Source organism: Dermacentor variabilis, unplaced genomic scaffold (genome assembly GCF_050947875.1).
Source record: "Dermacentor variabilis isolate Ectoservices unplaced genomic scaffold, ASM5094787v1 scaffold_13, whole genome shotgun sequence".
Classification (NCBI taxonomy): Eukaryota; Metazoa; Arthropoda; class Arachnida; order Ixodida; family Ixodidae; genus Dermacentor; species Dermacentor variabilis.
Genome location: NW_027460291.1, coordinates 26,025,384 through 26,043,732, shown reverse-complemented (window position 1 = coordinate 26,043,732; position 18,349 = coordinate 26,025,384). Strand labels below are relative to the sequence as shown.

General features: G+C 46.1%; 1 protein-coding gene across 2 annotated transcripts; it reads right to left on the bottom strand.

The window, feature by feature from the left end:
* Nucleotides 1–1,107: 1,107 nt before the first annotated feature.
* LOC142566587 (uncharacterized) lies at nucleotides 1,108–13,302 on the bottom strand. 2 transcript variants are annotated; one of them, XM_075677425.1, is made up of 3 exons: nucleotides 12,992–13,302; nucleotides 5,589–5,814; nucleotides 1,108–3,902 (listed from the first exon to the last, which is right to left on the bottom strand). In XM_075677425.1, exons 2-3 carry the CDS (start codon nucleotides 5,810–5,812, stop codon nucleotides 3,635–3,637), a joined length of 492 nt encoding a protein of 163 aa, XP_075533540.1. In that variant the 5' UTR covers nucleotides 5,813–5,814; nucleotides 12,992–13,302; the 3' UTR covers nucleotides 1,108–3,634. The 2 variants fall into 2 exon arrangements, with proteins under 2 accessions (XP_075533540.1, XP_075533539.1); XM_075677424.1 differs by having other exon boundaries at nucleotides 5,589–5,817; nucleotides 12,992–13,301.
* Nucleotides 13,303–18,349: the final 5,047 nt, after the last annotated feature.

The following is an 18,349-nucleotide window of genomic DNA, read 5'->3' as shown; positions in this document are numbered from 1 at the left end:
ACATCGTATATGGCTAGTGACAGGCCTCGCAGTTTACAACAAGACGCAGTTTACAAAAGTGCAGCCGCAGCAAACTACCGAACTGTCCATGGTTTTATGGAGATCTTACTTTATCCGTTAGCGTGCACTTACCGCCTCATTAATTCCTATTAGCACCATGTAGTCTGACCAGGTACGCGATGTTACAAATGAGACATTTATTTGCCCATATTCTCTTCTTTTGACTTCATGCATCCATTTAAAGCTGTCTTTCCGGTGTTCTAGTAGAGATGCACGAAGGTGAAAATATACTCGAGACAAGTCTTTCTCTGAAAACTTATTTCAATGTTGAATGCTGTCATTTTTCTGCTGCATCAATAGTGTCTTTCTTTTTATCCGTGTCCCCTTTTCAATGAATGAGCTGTTATTTTGGTGCTTTTCCAGGAAGTGCTTCTACAATTTTTCGGGAGCAAAACACATTATTTGCACTGTCAGAGTACTTGGGTGTCCCAGCTGCTTTGATAAGTTTCTAGCATTTTCAAGCATGAAAAATTCCATCTTGCGGGAAGAAAACATTCAAGGTAGTTCCCTTCGGTAAGATCTTGGTTACAATGTGGAAAATGCAGTTTTTCAGCTGGAACGCCATGTTGATTTCTTTTCTGTTGGCATCACGAGGGAATATTTCTCGCTTCTTCTCTGTCAGCAAGCAGTACTTCTAAAGCCAGATTGCAACAAAATTTACAAAAAAAGAAGTTAAAATCCACTGAGTGGTCAATCCACTGTTCTCAACGTCTCCCTAGCAACCCAAAAGCGCTATATCACTAACCACGGAAGAATATCGTTATAGCAACAAGGAAATAAGTTTGTCCACAAATTACGGCACCTAGCTGAAATCACCACTGGCATTGAACCGCAAATGGTGACTTGTACTGGTTTCTTAATAAATTAGGAAGCTGTATACCCACCTTGTACTGTGCTAAATATCGTAGGAAAGAAGTCCCACTTGAATCTGTGTAGTTGTAGAAGGATGGCGAAACGGGAAAGTTCGACGTGATACATTCTAATGCCGGCACAAATGGGCATCTATTCGTGCAGAAAAGAGACAGTCCGAGCACCTTTCATTATCATTTGAGTTTATTTTCGGCACTAGTGGTACAACGTAGGGAACCCGCGCTGAAGAGGGAAGGGTATTTACAAAAGCACACGAAACTCGCGCGTACCTAGAGTAGGGCTGGAGTGCTCAGAGCAGTTCGAGAATCAGGGTTGCGTCAGCGTGTAAGACTAGAAATGAATTGAATTACTTCCTGAGCGAGGTTTTCTGGGGGCAGCGAAGCAGGGACAACTGAGAACAGTGTTCACTGCCCGCCGTATCGACAGAATGGTGACCTCAAGAAACAGCAACGCCGGAAGCCAACCCCGGCGCCCTGCATGGCTGAGGTGCCAATGTGAACGGTGGTCGCAGCTGGCGTAAGGTACGAAAGCGCAGCAGCATGCGTTATTTTGCCATAGATATCTGTACCTATTCATATGCACGCAACCGTGGTCTCTTGAAAGAACTACAGGGCACTGACCACTGTTTGAGGGTTTGATTAGAGACGACTGAGTGAGAAGAAAGGAGCTGCGACCCTAAAGGCCCGTGGTGTATTGGCTAACGGATGTCGAAGGTAACCCCATGAATATTTCTTCTGGGTTGTAGGTAGATAGTTGCGTCATTTTATTTTTATTTTTGCATATATTATGGCCGCCGCTTATCTCTTGGATGGGCTCAATACACGTTACGCCACTATAGCGACTTCACTCAGAATATATGTGCAGAGCTGAGGAATTGTCCACGCATTTAACCATAAACGCAGAATGTGTTCAGGTGCCTAGAGTTAGCGCCACAGTGGCTCCCATCTTAAAAACGAATCACGGACCACCTTTCGTAGAGCACTCCTTGTCAAGGTGGACGAGGGTCACGCTCCTTCATATCCCCTAGCGAGTCGCTGACAAACTAATATTTAGAGAGCCGCCGATGCCCGAACATTAACATTTTTTTTTTCAAAGTACACGCGCCGTCACAATACTGCTGACGTCGCGAGAGTTTCGTGATATCGGCTCAGGCGTGCATTCGAGACACCGTTCCTGGCCACGCGATGTTGAGAGTGTGAGACGTGTGGAGCATATGTAACTGCCACTGAGTAAGTTACATGGGCCTACAGCCCTGGAGGAACGACTTATGCGTGCTCCTTCGCTGCTTGTGAGAAGTTATGGTTGCTGCAGTCTAGCTGCAGTTATGTTATGAAACCTGGTGCGCCCGAGCCACAGCGAAGGCAAGCGCCGCAATATCTTCAAAAAGAACATAACGCAACGTAGTCACTTTACGAGCAAGCACTTTCAATGGCTGCGCCGTAAAAGCACTCGGTGAAGCACAGATGTTTCGAGCTGTTTCTAGTACAATAAAAATAATGCCTTTGAGCAAGCTTCCATGCCCTTCATTAATTCTGTTAAATTTATACGTGCCTTAAGGCGTATTGAAGAAGTATTACGCCATCTTTATCGTTAAGGCAGGGAAAATACACGACCATTTCAATCTTTTCATATAAATCCTCATATGAGAGTTCCTGTAATAATATTAATAAGGATATCCTGAAGTCCATAATTCCCTAGGTCTTGTTGAGCAGCACTGCGTACGCTGTGGTAAGGGCATAAGGAAGAGTGTGAGATAGAGAAGAGCGCTACCATTCTAACGGCAACCAGGCTCAGTTGAATGGTAGCGGGGTTAAAGCGCTCTGCGAGTTACAGTCTGGGTGGTGACCAAAAACGCACGGGAGGTGCGTTCGGGCCTCAAACCCCATAATTTGTATAATATCTCTGTCTTGTTTGGGAAAACGATAGCGGTGGACGTAAACAGTGAGAAGGGAAACGCACTTAACTCAGTAATCCACGACTACCTCGCGCAACCTGCGAGACTGTGAGGGGAGCCGGGAATGACAGTGCGCAGTACAACCTTTTTCGCGCGGTAATTGTTGCACGCGGACGTACTTGGAGGGCGGGAAAGCACTCGTGAGAATCGCAGCACTCTCCTGTGGTGAGAGCTGCAACTGGGGCTGAGAAAATTGCAAGATAGCACTGTGGTTGCGCACTCCGTGCCAGTGATTCCTTGCTGAGCTGACCATCTGCGATGCACGCACTCCTCACTTCCTATGACAGGTGAGCCAGTAGAGTCGAAAAACATGGGCGAACCAATGATACTATCTCGAATCTGAAAAGAACTATAAGATGTCCTTAGAAACGAAACACAGATAAAAATAGCAACAAAGGCTCGCTGCGGTAATCAAGCAGCCAACCACCACGCCAACTTTACCTGTCTCTCTTCCACTACGTCTTTGCGTTTCAAAACTGGAATCGTTGAGCATAGACTGAAAAAACGAGTGCCGAATTTCGTCTACATGTTACCTCATTACGTTCGCTTCGCTCCTTTACCGACGGAACCAGTTTGCGAGAAATGTTTGCGATCGCGGACGATGCCAAGATGTTGGTGCTCCGACGCGGATATTGTTATTAAATGTGTGAGCTTTCCGCCGGCATTCCGGAATTAGGGACCTGCGCAGCTCAGCACGGAATCACAGAAGCACAGAGTGCCGATGGTGTGTGTTCGGCGGCAGTAGCTACTTTAGCCCCCGTAAGGCACACCGCCTGCACCGGGCAAGCCTCCAAAACCCCCAGGTGCAAAGCCGGAAGACGTGGAAGCCGCCGGTGCACCGCCAAAGCCTCCCGTGTTGAAGTTCATGCCGCCGAAGCTGGCCGAGTAGGTGCTAGGTCCGGTACCAGGAGCAAATGCTGCGCTACCTCCGGGGAAGCCTCCGCCGAAGCCTTGGGCCAGACCGGTTGGCGCGCCCAGGGAGCCACCATAGGCACCGGGGTATCCGCCCGCGTAAAACCTGCGAGGAGAAGGCAGTGATCAATGGTGGTGAAACCACGCACAGATAGCCTTACACTGGAGGCACGACGCCGCACTGCAACAATTTGCAGTCTTACTGCATAAAATTATCAGTCGTTTATGCAATTTATGTAGTTTGGCTATTCCTTGTGCAGATATCAAGAAGGATTAATCTCGCGTGGCACATTGACGGGAAAGCTCCGTAGGCTATAACAGTTAATCACAACGGCTATAGGCTGGACAACGGCAAGCACTTATTACAGTTAAATTAAAGCATGTGTTTTCCGTGCCTAAACCACTTTCTGATTATGAGGCACGCCGTAGTGGAGGACTCCGGAAATTTCGACCACCTGGGGTTCTTTACCCTGAACCTAAATCTAAGTACACGGGTGTTTTCGCATTTCGCCACCACGGAAATGCGGCTGCCGCGGCCGGGATTCGATCCCGCGACCTCGTGCTCGGCAGCCCAACACATAGTCATTGCGCAACCACGGCGGGTAGTTAATACAGTTATTACACGTGGAAAGCCGTTTAAACTGCCGTTTAATATTCATGAACACATAATTTAAGAGCAGCGCAGTGGAGTAACCTTGCGTATGCCCCCAAATCGCGACTGTTGTAAAGGTCGTCTAGCACTAAGGTAGTGCTTTTGCGCAACACGCTGCGCACCATTTGATTGCTTGACCCAATATCTGGGAGTAATTCCTTTGCAGCCACGTGCTAGGCTATTAATTGTGTTGCTTTGAGGTGCTTTAGCGTGAGTGGGGCCCTCAAGTTTCCTTTAGTGAGGCAGGTTGCCTCAGGAAGGCAAGTATGCGAACGGGCTTTGACATCAGCCGTTGTAATTTATCCTTAACCTTCAGGCTTGCAAGAGGCCTCTTTAAGGCGCTAAACTATTTATAGCCGACCTGCTTGTCACATCACGGCACGGTAATTGGGCCCAGACAAAACAGCTATAGCATCGGTTATTCAATTTTCAATATGTAACCTGCTCGAGGGTGTGCTGTAATAAAATAATGAATGGGCCCATACGTGTTTTCAGTGGCTTGTGACTGCTCTACCTTGAGTAATTAACTGCTTCGCAAGGTATCGCCAGTGCATTCTCCATTTGCTAGAATGCATCCTGTAATAACGACATCATCAAGCCAGACTCCACTGGTAGCATCACTGAGTTTGAGCCCGGAAGCAAACTACACAAAAACAGCAATTAAGGTGTATTTCTTTTTTATCTGACACGTCGAACAATTTTAGCTCGCATGACGAACAACTCCCACAGGAGGCACGTCTCCTAGTTTAAGTGGTACTTCTGATAGATTATCTCTTGTCTGCGCTGATGTTAGAAGTTGTTCTGGTTTGGGGCTGAAGATTTTAAGTTCCTTAAACCAATATACAGAAGGGGTACCAGCGTGTTCATAAATTCTCGAGCACGAAATGCATATAGTCACTTCAGTTGCCTTCTTTCTGCTTCCAGATGAACGAAGCAATCATCATCGAAACGTTTACAGTCTAAAGTTCTTTCATGGGGTTTGTTGGTAAAGGCTATGCATTTTATTACCGAACACGTTGCTGGTCCATGATTAACTTGCATGACAAATAAATTGCGTGCATATTAGCGCGGTCTTCAGTGACTTGAGCAGGTGTCCTGACAAATGTCTTTTCCACCTTAACCGTCTATATATACACTCACGGGACGTTCTGTGAAGGTAGGCCATAGATGGAGGGCTCCGGATGCGATGCCAGTGGCGTCTGACCTTGGGATTGGCTCTGGCTGTTCTCGTTCTGGTTGTTTCCACGGAATCGCCTCATAATGGCCGCCGTGGCCATCAGACCAAGGAGCCCTTGTTGGTGCGTCGGCAACGCCAAGAACAGCGCGCAAAGCACGGTAGCGAGGAACAGGTGCATCGGATTCATGGCTGCTGCAAGTTAAGAACTACATGAGCTTTCTGTGAGTGACCAAATTTCGGATGGTCGCTCAAGCACGACTCGCTTCTCATGATGTCCCTGTACGTCCGCATTACAACCAGCGAAAGAGGAGCCAAGAAAACGGCTAATGCAAGAAATGCCCCTATGTTCGCATTGGGATGCTACAGTTCTAGAAAATGCGGCACAGATAAAGTGCACTGATGCAGCCAAGTAGTAAAATCTACTTCTTTGCTGGGTCAATATTGCACAGTAAGTTCTTCTAGGAACAAGAGCGGAGCACAATAACTGTAAACGAGATGTAAAATAAAATTCAACCATTGCTGCAACACCAATGTGGGAAAAGGTAATGGTTTAAGTGGAATAAGTGAACTTGAGGAAAGAGAGGCCACGAGTAGTGTTGAAGTACACAGTGGCATAGACGGTAGCGCACGAACACATTCCAGAGGCAGCTCGTTAGCATCTGAAGTAATCTCAGTAAACTATGAAACAACACACATCAAACTTTTTGACGGCTAGGACCCCACATAACGAACGACTGTGTGGGCTCATCGGTGAAATACACCGATGAGTGAGGGCGCATGGAGGACCCTTGGTGCATGTGATCATGGCGATCGACGCTCCTTGTGTCTTGTGTTTCTCCTCAGCCATGTTAACAAAGTACCGTTACATGCGTGCGTTGAACGTGTCCCATAAATGCTGCGATAAATTTTCAAGAAAAGACTTTGTGAGATACGTGTAGCACGCGTTTTGGTTGACACGATTCGCAAACGTGTTATGGACCCGAACACTGAAGGGAATATTTCGTTGCGCTCAGATGCTTATTTGTGCCGAAACCTAATTAAACATGGGTGGGAATAAAAAATAATATCAGTGTTATTATTATTATTATTATTATTATTATTATTATTATTATTATTATTATTATTATTATTATTATTATTATTATTATTATTATTATTATTATTATTATTATTAAAATGTTTCCTACAGTTCCCCAACAGTAACAGCTGCAAATATCTTCCGTGAACTTCGTCTACCGAATTTTCATTCACTGCTTATAGAGACACTTTCGTCAAACATTTTGGAATGCCGCATTCAAGCAAAAAAGTGCCGCCACAACAGAACTTGCCCGATATGTAGTGCCTCGTTCAGCCACGAGGTATGGTGCCCCCAGAGGCTGTGCATATGTGCTGCACATCTTTAACAAATTACCAGATGAAATTTTTAATGCGATATCGAAAAGCACGCTGAAAGAAGTATTACAGCAGCGATGATGAAATTAACCTCCAGAACTTTTTTTGTATCACCTTATACAATTTCCTTCGTTTTAAGTAGAGTAAACAAATGCTATCTTGTACTTCCCCATTTTTTTCATTCATTTTATTTATTCTACATGTCTCATCAATTTGTGCTTTTTTTTCCTTTTTCGCCATGTGTATCTTATTCATAGGCACGATCCTACAAGCCAACTGAGGCTTAGACCGACCTAATAATTATTATTATTATTATTATTATTATTATTATTATTATTATTATTATTATTATTATTATTATTATTATTATTATTATTATTATTCTTATTATTATTATTATTATTATTATTATTATTGCTGTTGTTGTTGCTGGCAGCACGGGGCCTTTCCGGCAATTGTGTCATGTGGCGCACAGAGATCGTTAATACGGTAGAAACAAAATCTCTGATGATATTTTAGATGCCGTTATGGTCTGTCACATCACGATAGATTTACTAGGTAGGTCCTCCAATTCCAGTACTCACACACATACAAGCATACCGATTCAGAAGTCTTACCATTAAAATGCCTCGCATAAAAAAAACGAAGGCAATCCTTCGATGGAGCGGTTCCTAATCCTATTTTTCTTTTGTGTGGTTATTGCTTTGACGGCGCACAAATCCGGAGAGTATGATTATATAAAGAAAAATGTACGTCTCTATGCATCGCCACCGTTGTACTTCCTATTTTCCTAGCGAATGTCCCCTCCGGCATCGTAAGAACAAAATTGAGGCATCCACATGGAATGAGGTAGCTGAATAGCCTCACCCAACAAGCAATATTCCATTTGCATGTAAGCTTTACTTGCCTAGTACATTCTCTTGACTTTCTGAGCATAAAGAACCTTTTTTTCAAGGATATTCGCCAGAATACTGCTGCACTTTCTTCAGGCATTTGTGCAGCATATTCGTTCGCCGGAGTAGCCCCCTGAACGGGAGTGAGCCAAACATGCCTAGGATGGCAAAGCCTGTTGAAGGCATTAGGATGATCAGATGCATTTTTCTGGCTGCCCTTGAGCGGCTCTACTCAGGCAATAGTGTAATGTGAATCAGAATATTGGGCTGCTAGACCAGCGCGCACAACAAAAAGATAAAATTTTATGACAGTGAAGGCACGGTCTCTGGCCCATGCCATTGCAGACATATTTCGTCATCTGTTGAGCATTGGAGCGTAATATGTTTGAAAGTTAAGCATAAGCTTCAAGCGGTGATTGATGCTCTCGCTACAGCAACCACAACTACAGCATTAGAAGGTCCATTCGACCCAAATCTGAGCTACCATCTTTCGCATCGTTCTGATAGAGCATGGTCGGAAGGCAATTAAGTTCGTCTCCGAAATCACTCACAGATCTTGGCGCGCAGAAGGCTAACTGCCGGATAGGGCAAAGGCCGGCCAGGTACCTCTGACCCGTCTGCAGCGCCCCTCTGCTTGCCACTGCTAAGCACTGCTTAGCACTTTGTAAGTGGTACGAACAATGAAACTGAATGCAAAAATCAGCACTATTGCGACACTATTTGTATAGCTACGGCTTGTGGCTTAACCAATGTAAAGTTTTGCAAATCTCTTACTTGATCCCCATCTATCAAGCACATATGAAGCAAGAATGACATGGTGCGATTTGCAGAGCATATTTTGTGAGCTCTACAGAATGAGCAATTTAAAAGGACCTGTTCGAATGTCCTTTCTTTTGGCAGTAGCAGGAACCGCTCGCAATCGTCCTCGTCACACCTGAAATCGCGATCACACTGAAAGACTCCTGGTCAGACTGTGAAGCCCGAAGGCTTTAGGCAAGCTCCGCGAACTGTCTCGAATGCTTCGCGAACCTCGGTCCACTTGACCTGCTTTATAAGTTCGCCAGATGTGGGGGCACCCTCTCCAGATACGAACTGTTCGGAAATTGCTCCGGGTGAGCTCAATAAGCGCAGAATGTGTAACGGCACTGCTGTGTGCTATTTACAATATATACACAAATGGCAACATGCCTTCATATCGGAGAGGTTTCTGCGGAATACGTGCGGAATCTCAATAGTAGCACGTCATTTAATCATTGTGCACCGAGCTTCAATGCGCTGTCGAGCGAGGCGCGTTCTAAAGACACAAGGTGCACAACAATCCGAGACAAGAAAGATGCGCGTAGATATTGAGGCATCGGCTTCGAGTTCCATTATCGCTTAAAAATCGAGATATTATAGCCTCCTAATTGCCTGGCTTCCTGGATGCGAGGATCGTTGCCCGAAACTGAATGTCTACATTCGGCCTTCTCTTCAGCTACCTTCTTAAAATGCTACCTCATTTTCCATTCACAACAACGTCTTTGAGACCGATCGCGTTTGCTGTCAGATGCCAGAGCGCCAGCAAAGGCGAGGCAAGACCGGCCCCTCTAAAGACAAGCTTCCCGAACCGTGCGGCTCTCATCGGACAGTCAGGTCGCGCGTGACCCGTTTCCAGCGCCTGAGAAGAGGTGAGGTCGGACGCCAGTCAACCATCGTACATCGCGCCAGCTAAACTACCCCTCCCCCCCTTCTCCCCAAGCACCTGCTGCTTGCATGTTGTTCCCCTCTCCTTCTTCTCGATGTCCCGCGAGCGCTCGCAAAATCGAGGTCAAGACGAGCAGTTGCCGCCGGTGCACTGGCCGTTGTTGCTATTTACGGCTCGCGCGCAGCCATTTTTCTCAGCGGCGATGATGACGCCGCAGCCTCGCTATTACGCCCGGCGTGCTTCCCCTATGTGCGTCGCGGTTGCAGGAGATGGGAGTGGGGTGCACAGAGATGGTCAAAGGCAGGCCGGGCGCCGTCACAGCTAGGTAATGCGATGGGCGCAATGCTGTGCAGTATGAAACTTCAACTTTAGAGCAACTGAACATACTTGCGCTCGGTTCATGCAAAAAAAAAAGTAACGAAGTTTGTATCAGTGGTGTTATCAGCCAGCGAAGCCCTTAAGATAGGGCACACTAGCTCTATAATATAACCTCTTCTTTTTTTAATCTAGCCACTTATGGTACTCAAGTTCATCGCATATGTACCGGTTCCGTAGCTTTATACTGCTAGTTTTTACATAGCGGTTATTTTTATTACTTTAATGTTCACACTACTTCAAGCCACCTTTGCTGTATCCAAATGAGTGGGGAAGCTTCCGAAGCTTAAGGGGAATTAATGAACAAATCACGCATCGAACGAGCAGTTCGTGAAAAAGAAGGGGCTCAAGGAGGAGAAATGTATGCCACTACGCACTCTGTCAGCACTCGTGGCACCCACGTTACACTGCTGTGTTTCACGTGCTGCTACTGCGATGGGCTCGACAAAGTCCATCGACATGGTCGCAGAATATTTGGCTCTATGGAACCCGGGATAGATTGTATTTATCTCACCTCTCGCAAAAAAGAAATTAAGGAAGTTTGTATACTGAAGGAAAAAGTGCTCAGTATGTCAGCATTTTTCTAGCTTGGAGTAAACAAGATCTTAGCAGACATCGAAATTTACACACAGCCATAGCTGTCATGGTTCTTGACGCTGTAAGCTTCCGCAGGAAATGTATCTTCAGCTTTCGTGCTGCTACCATGTGGTCGAAGATAACGACAATTTGCTCTCATCCGTATTAGATGTCCAGGACTATTGCTGAATTTTGGTCTTGCCAGTCGAGTACACCTGACAACAAACAATTTTCGAATGTGCAACTATAGAATATGCATCAATGCATCACCTTAAAGACATGCCTCCGGAGCTGTGAAGGGCATTGCGCAAATTCCACATTCAAGCATAGATCTAGTGGCCGAAGTATTTCAGACTTTCCGTACTGTCCAAATTCCGAAAACTTTTCTGGTCCGGTATGCATGCCATACGGCACCTAACAACCTAAACATCATGTACGCTCAACAAGAACGAATGTATTTGCAAATAAGAACTGCTATATTATACTTTACGTTTCCGTGCAACTTAGCAATGACAGTAGAACTTTCATCTTCACTTAGGGAAATAACAGCGATCATACGAATAAAAATGCTTAGCGTAAACAATTTGGGCACAAAAGGGCATGAAAAAACCGACGCATTGTATGCGTACTTAAGACACTAAGGAGAATCCTGCTAACCTAAACTGTAGACAGGCAACACAGGTACAAGCAAACAGAATAAAGGAAAGGCTGAGCACGAGATCGCGTTAACGAATGCCGGCCCCGGCGGCCGCATTTCGATGCGGGCAAAATGCGAAAAACACCTGTGTATTTAGATTTAGGTGCGCCTTAAGGAACTCCAGGCGGTCGAAATTTCCGGAGTGCTCCATTATACGGCGTGCGTCCCAACCAGAAAGTAGTTTTCGCTCATAAAACCCCATATTTTTTTTAATAAAGTAAAGGACCCTCGCGTTTATTACCATACACTCTGCCACCAAATATAAATCTCGTCATCATATGTTGATAATCACTGATATGTTACACGGCAACCATTAGAGGCGCAAGTGCCGCAATTAGGCGGAGTAAATTTAGAAGTATGCACCAAGATAAAAGACACAAACAAAGGGTAGTTCAGTTTTTTCACAGGACTACGAAACGCTAACACAGTAGCATTCACTACGGGAATGCGATATTTTCGGCGTTAGCACAACCTGGACTGATTACGCAGCCTAAACGAGCTATACAATCCAATTCTGCAGCCTTGTCTGTTCAAAGTTACTTCAGAAAGAACTGTTCTGCAAAGCCAATCCTTAAGCGTAGGATTGGTTGCAAATACCTGGAATACAATTTCGGCACCTGAAAAAAAAGTGCTTCTATTCCTTTCTTATTGTAGATGACCTCACACAGCGATGCCGACACTACTCCCCGACTGACAAGCTGCGTCCAGTCTAGAGCCCGGTCGGCAAGACAAGCAGGCATGGAGTACAATGGTGCGAGTGCATGGTCTTTCCTCGGAATGACCGTGCATAAGCTTCCATAACGCACGCTAACAAGCTGGTGTGTTGACTGAGTCTGAAAGAATTCGTTGATTTGTAATTTTATCTTCGGAAAATATTCATGCCAACAATGACATGCTGCGTCCCCGTGAGCTTTTCCCTCTAAAGACGGTCGCTTTTCATGACTTTTCATGAAAGGGTTTTCATGACCCTCAGTTTGCTAAATTTTCAAAATTGCACAGTTTTACTAATTCGATGCGTACCAAAGTAAATCGGTCCTGTTACGGATTTTTGCCTAAACATTCCATGTTGATCGTTAGGAGGTAATTAGCATTCAACATTCTTTCTAGGTTAACCATTTCGCCTGCTCCTGGAGACTAAAACATTTAATGAGGAAGAGCGCACCAATAAATCAGTTGGGCATCGGGACAGCGCCGCAACAGTTTATTTTACTGAAGATGCACATAAACTGCAGGATATATCTTTAACTCAAATATGACGTTCTGCAAATTATAGTGGACAATATCGTTTTTTCATTCCACTTAAATGACATTTTTTGACACTTTCTAGGGAGTTAGGGCCACCAGATGCGATGGTAAGGAAATGTAAGCTTTCTGCCAGCTGGCTAATACAACCGGCTGATATTATCGGTGCTACTGGCAATAAGAATGCAAATACTTTGTGCTCCTCGTACAGCCTAGGGAAGTCCATGTTCCGACAGGCGACCGCGTGCCACTCAGCACCGCCACGCAAAGACACTCGCACAATTCACTAATCTGCGAAAACACAGAAACTTTCTCGGCGCCTTCCGGAAACATCGCATGCACCATGGGCGCTCATTCATGGATCTTGCTCCATCCCGGAACCCGCCAGAGCGGTGCCCCACGAGCGGCCGGCCGGCGCGGACGCCGGTGCATTGCGGCGAGCGAGCGCCCGTTCGGGGCGTCTGGGCAAGGACGCCGGCATGCGCGCGCACACACACACACACTCACCGGGTTGCGTCTGCTCCGTAGGGGCGATCTAGGTCTGGGCCAATGCCGCGCGACGCCTTATATACTAACCTCCATTGGCCGTGCGGCGTGTGGGCACACGTTCTGGTTTCGCGACGCCCTTCGCCGTCGCCGCCATAACGGGGAAAGAATGAGCGCCCCTTTCACGTCTGCGTTTTTCCTTTCCAAGTTCACTGGCCTCGATCGGCAAATAAATACGCGCCGCCGCGTTCCTTTCGGCCGCCGCCGCTGCTGCTGCTGCTGTTGATGCTGGACGCTGGAGTTTCGCCGCGCCAGCGGAGTCAGAAAGCGGAGGGCGACGCCGCTCGTGGCCACCAAAAGCCACGGGGGCTCGGCGATAACCTTCACGGGCCAGCCAGGAAGCGGCCTCCCCTATCGTGCACACACCTCACGTGAAGCACCGTATAGTAGAGAGGCATTCCTGCCCCGGCGAGAGAGAGAGAGCAACAAAAAAGTGGATACCGCCGGCTGCTCTGCTTTACCGCAAGCGCGCCTTAGCGACACTGTACAGCATCGGCATTCGGGCATGACACAGATCCTACTCGACCATTGTCGAAGCTTACGTTCCGCGAAGTGCGCTGGGCAGGGGGGGTCGGCACGCCATCGTGGGTCACTTGCACGGCAGCGCGCGGGTTCGTCGACAGCTCTCGGTCACTATTTTCAAGCATTCTGGCCGTGGATAGGACATGCAGCGCGGGCTGTTATCACAGCTTCGATAACAGGCCTCGCTGCAAATGACCGCAATGCAAATAACTAGGAGACGTGAAGGAGAAGGGAAAAAAAATACGAACCAAGATGCTCTGAGAAGTGAAATGTGAAGCCTACGTTCATCTGAGTATAATCGAAGCCCAAAGGAGACACGGGGAGCTTCCAGTGAGTAATATTTCAAGCACGGTTTCATTGTCCGTTCATTGCTGTAGCGAGCACAGAAACCGCATCATGTCAAGCAGTCATTCCACGGTTTCGCTTGGTCATAAACACTTTAAAGTGCAGGAACTTGTCGACAGCGACTGAGACTAACATACAAGCACGTGCAGTTTAGCCCACTGCTCAACTGTTGTTGCTATGGTTGCTACTGTTGTTGTGGCGGTCCGACTTTGCGGCCTCTTTGGTTCTCTCCAATGGTCTGTGCTTTTTCGTGATTTCTTGTTCGTAGCAGTGCCTCATGCATAGTCACCAAGCAGTCGAGCACAAACTCATGAGTAATTTATTGCTCGTAACAGTTGCTTCATGCTACAAGTGGCTTTCAAACTATCCACGCGAGTTGGTTCGCTAGCCACGCTATTTGCTTCTACATGCAACAAGCAGCGTTCAGAAACGACCTGCCTCATTGCTGTCACAGCGTAAATTTTTACGCGGAAATTAAAAAGAATCCGATGCACAGTCTCCTCTTTTTCATTTAACTGCTTCGCAGCCTCTGGCCTCTGTATTGCTTTCCTTCCAACGGATAAAAGAACGCCTATAAAATTTGCTAGAGCTACATCCCTGCAGATGAATCATCAGCCGAGGTGGAAAACGTTTTAAAAGAATGAAATACAACGTTCAATGAATGAAGTAATTACATCATTTAAATTATCATTTACAAACTTCACGGTACATGCTTCTCCAAGAAAGTTGTAGGGAATCATTACAAACATCTAGCTTCATGTTACTACGCTTCGAAATGCCTATGTGGATACAAATAACTGCCATCAAGCTGTTCTTCCAATCAGTTGATTACGTACATGGGACAGCAAAACGCGGCTCGCGGTCCGGCCCCGCTGTGACGTCGAAGGCTGGCGCAAAACAAACTGCCGTTGCGCTTTCCTGTTATGTCGAATGTTATGCCGATTGGCCCTTTGCGGCGCAACTCCCGATTGAACGCAAGTCAGCACCTGAGGTGGGTCGGGTCAGACATCTTTCGCGGCCTTGGCGATGCATTACTGTAGGTGGCCCTACTGCATCGCAACGGGCTCGAACAACGGGCACCTCTTTCGTGTCTCACGTTCGTATTGCCGTGAAATGGACGAATCATTTGACTGTACTTATTTCAATAAATTAAGTATTCTGTTTTACGTTCCAAAGCCACGATCTGAGGCACGCCGTAGTGGGGGACTCCGGAATAATGGACCACTTGGGATTTTTTAACGTGCACCTAAATCTATGTACACGGGTGTTTTCGCATTTCGCCCCCAACGAAATGCGGCCGCCATGGCCGGGATTATAAAAACTCGACTGGAACAGCAATGAATTTTACGGCATGTCTTCAGTATGTGTTTCTGAGACTATCCTAGAGCAGAAAGCTTCCAGCGACTGATTGGGGAGTGGTGATCGACTTCAGCCCTGTCTACGACCACAATTTGTTATTTACTTGCTAATCAGTCAAATATTGGCAATATTCGTATAAGGATTTTTGTGCAAAATTTGTTGTCATTGCTTTAAAACTTCTTCGGTAAAAAGCAATATTTTATCTCATATTCTATGTCTTTTTAATGTTCAAAGGCAGTCTGGATGACAGCGTATAAATCACCTTTGCCGCCTTGCTATCTTTCAGTGCACGTCGTTTACAAGCAGTTTGTATAGCAGGCACGATGCATAGAAAAAGCTGTACGTGTTGAAATACGCTAGAACATACTTGGTAATTTCATATTTATTGTGCAAGACGCAGTAAAATTGATCAAATGCACAATGTGCTGCTTTGGTAGAGGTGAATACATTTTATACAGGTTTATACATTGTATACATATTTCTGTGTCGCAGACCATGTTGAAAGAGCTTTCTGCAATCAGTATCATGCCGTCATCACATTATCTTCAGGTTTGTGGTATATATTCCGCAAGTAAGAAACATATCAGAAAAGGTGGTACATTTCAGCATCACTACGCGTTTCTGCATGCAACATTGCTTGTATCGAGAAAAATTTTCTGCAGGCATGATGCGACAGCGCCCACACTCTTGAAGTGATGCGAGTAGCAGCTTTTCTTGTCATCGCAGAGCGGCACACTCCCAGTGGCACATGCCCAGTTGCCCAAGTTGACATTAAAGAGGCCTACTGAAGACCAGCACAGACAGAGTGTCAAATACCCAGCGATCCAAGTCGGTGTCAACGAGTTTCTTCGAGGGCTAACCCAGCCCCCCATACATATTGACCCAAGTGGGAGTAAAATAGGTTCGTTGAATAGCGTACGTGTGTACACATTGTCACATACTCAGTGACCCATGCTAGTCGGATGGTTGATTTCGAACCTTGTTACCTCAGCACAGCCGCCGATGCGGTACGCATTCGACCACTGGCTATCCAGTGATCTAGGCAGGCGGGAAAACGGTAATAGGCCGCGTGCACCGCCTATAGAGGCGCCACTGATGGCCACCTAGCGGGCGCTTCCAACAATACGCGCGTGAGCAGTAGCAGACGACAACGCTTTGCAGCAAGGGTGACTGAAGTTCGCGGCTGCGATTTGTCCTTTCTTCGGGCGCCAGGCTGCTTCTTCTGCGGTGGCGGCTGTAGGGAAGACGCAGACCTCTGTGGGAGCGGGTATGAACAAGATGTTACCGGTGTTTGGGGCAACATGGGCCACATACGCGCCAGGTGCGTCCCGCAGACAAACGCCATGAAGACCATTTACATGAAGTGGAGCTCATGTAAACTAGCCGACAAATTTTGTTGACTAATGCGATGTCTCGACCGTGTTTTTTTTTTATTCTACCCTTGTCGTAATGCTGCTTCTGCACCTCAATAATAAGCACCCGTCGTTAGTGCATACTTAGATAACAAATCCGCACGGTGCGATGTCTGCATATGCCGTTGTGATTTTTCTGCCGATGAATACATGTGACGCCGCCGAATAAGTGTAGTGAAAGTCGCCTGAAGAAGAATAATTGCGAATTTATTGATAGAAACGCGTACACTATAGTCAACGAAGCCACCAAACGCACTGGTTAATAAAAGCGCGTGTTAGCGCTGTACCGCCGATGAACTGCCGTTCGCGCTGCAGTTTTTGCAATTTTAAATTCCCTAAGGGAGCTGCTTGGAAACGTACAAAGCTATAGTCTGACTAACTTTGCAGTACTTTTTTTAAATGTTACTAGAGAGAGGTGCCACATGATATATTTAAAGGCAGAGCAGCGCCAGTCAAATTAGATCCAGCGCTGGCGGCAAGGCGGAGTTTAGTCCTATGCGGCGTAAGCATTATAATAAATAATTCAGTGAGTACAAAATTCACTTGCAAGAAGCGACTACGTTATGAAACAAACAAATCACTCGGCGTGTTAAGTCTGCTCAGACAGCATCAAGGTGTGATGACTTACCAAACGTGACGCGAACTATTCAGCGAAAAATGGATCAGCGAAAAATGGAATAAAAATACCATATGCAGCAACTATTAGCAATTCTCGCCCTGAGCTACCTATTTTCTAAACACATTTCCCAAAAAACCACAATATCTAAGATGCCCTCGGGAGAAATGAATAAAGCTGTTAAAGAAGCACTTGCTTGGTGTCATTCCGATAAGACACAGCGTGATTTATACCCTTTACAAACGAGGCAGGGTGAAAACATCGCAGCTCAAAAGAATCAAGAGTTATGCATGAAGAAACTAGCAACAGTTAAACATGTGCGAAGCCAAGCATAAAATAGATGTAAAAACATGAAGTGCGCGACAGCTGGTGCGAGGATTCGCATTGTGTTTTATGGTAAAGCTACAGAAGTTTGCAAGAACTGAAATTGTTAGTTTTATGTGGCCCGGTATGCGAGGATTCGCATTGTGTTTTATGGTAAAGCTACAGAAGTTTGCAAGAACTGAAATTGTTAGTTTTATGTGGCCCGGTATAGCTACAGAAGTTTGCAAGGACTGAAATTGTTAGTTTTATGTGGCCCGGTATACCGGGCCACATAAAACTAACAATTTCAGTTCTTGCAAACTTCTGTAGCTTTACCATAAAACACAATGCGCTCATGCAGTCGTGCTGCCTAGCTAGCCGAACGCGGTAAAGAAACGGAAAACAAGTAAGCGGCAAACGGCATTCCGAACTTTAGCGAAATGCCTTTAAACCGCATGTTGCACTGCAGACGAACTTCGTCGCTTACGCGACTAACTACAATCGAGTAAATAAATAATAATAAAAAAGGAAAAACACCGAAACGACAAAGGAAAGGATGAGAACAAGAAATTTCGCGCCGAAGCGACGATCCATTGCCACCGTTGTAGTTTACATTTCTCTTGGTCAGCTTATATTTGCAGATTTTTTTTGCTCTTCCAAATTTGTTGGGGCTGATTAGAATCGAGGCCATTCCAGATTTGAGTGGATGCGCGTTGTATATTTGTGCAATTCATTGCAATTGTGCAATGAATTGGTGCACAC

Coding starts and splice junctions, on each gene's coding strand:
- LOC142566587 (XM_075677425.1), bottom strand. CDS start 5,812: ATGAATCCGATGCACCTGTTCCTCGCTACCGTGCTTTGCGCGCTGTTC. Junction 3,903..5,588: donor CTACCTTCACAGAACGTCCC/GTGAGTGTATAT, acceptor TTCTCCTCGCAG/GTTTTACGCGGGCGGATACC.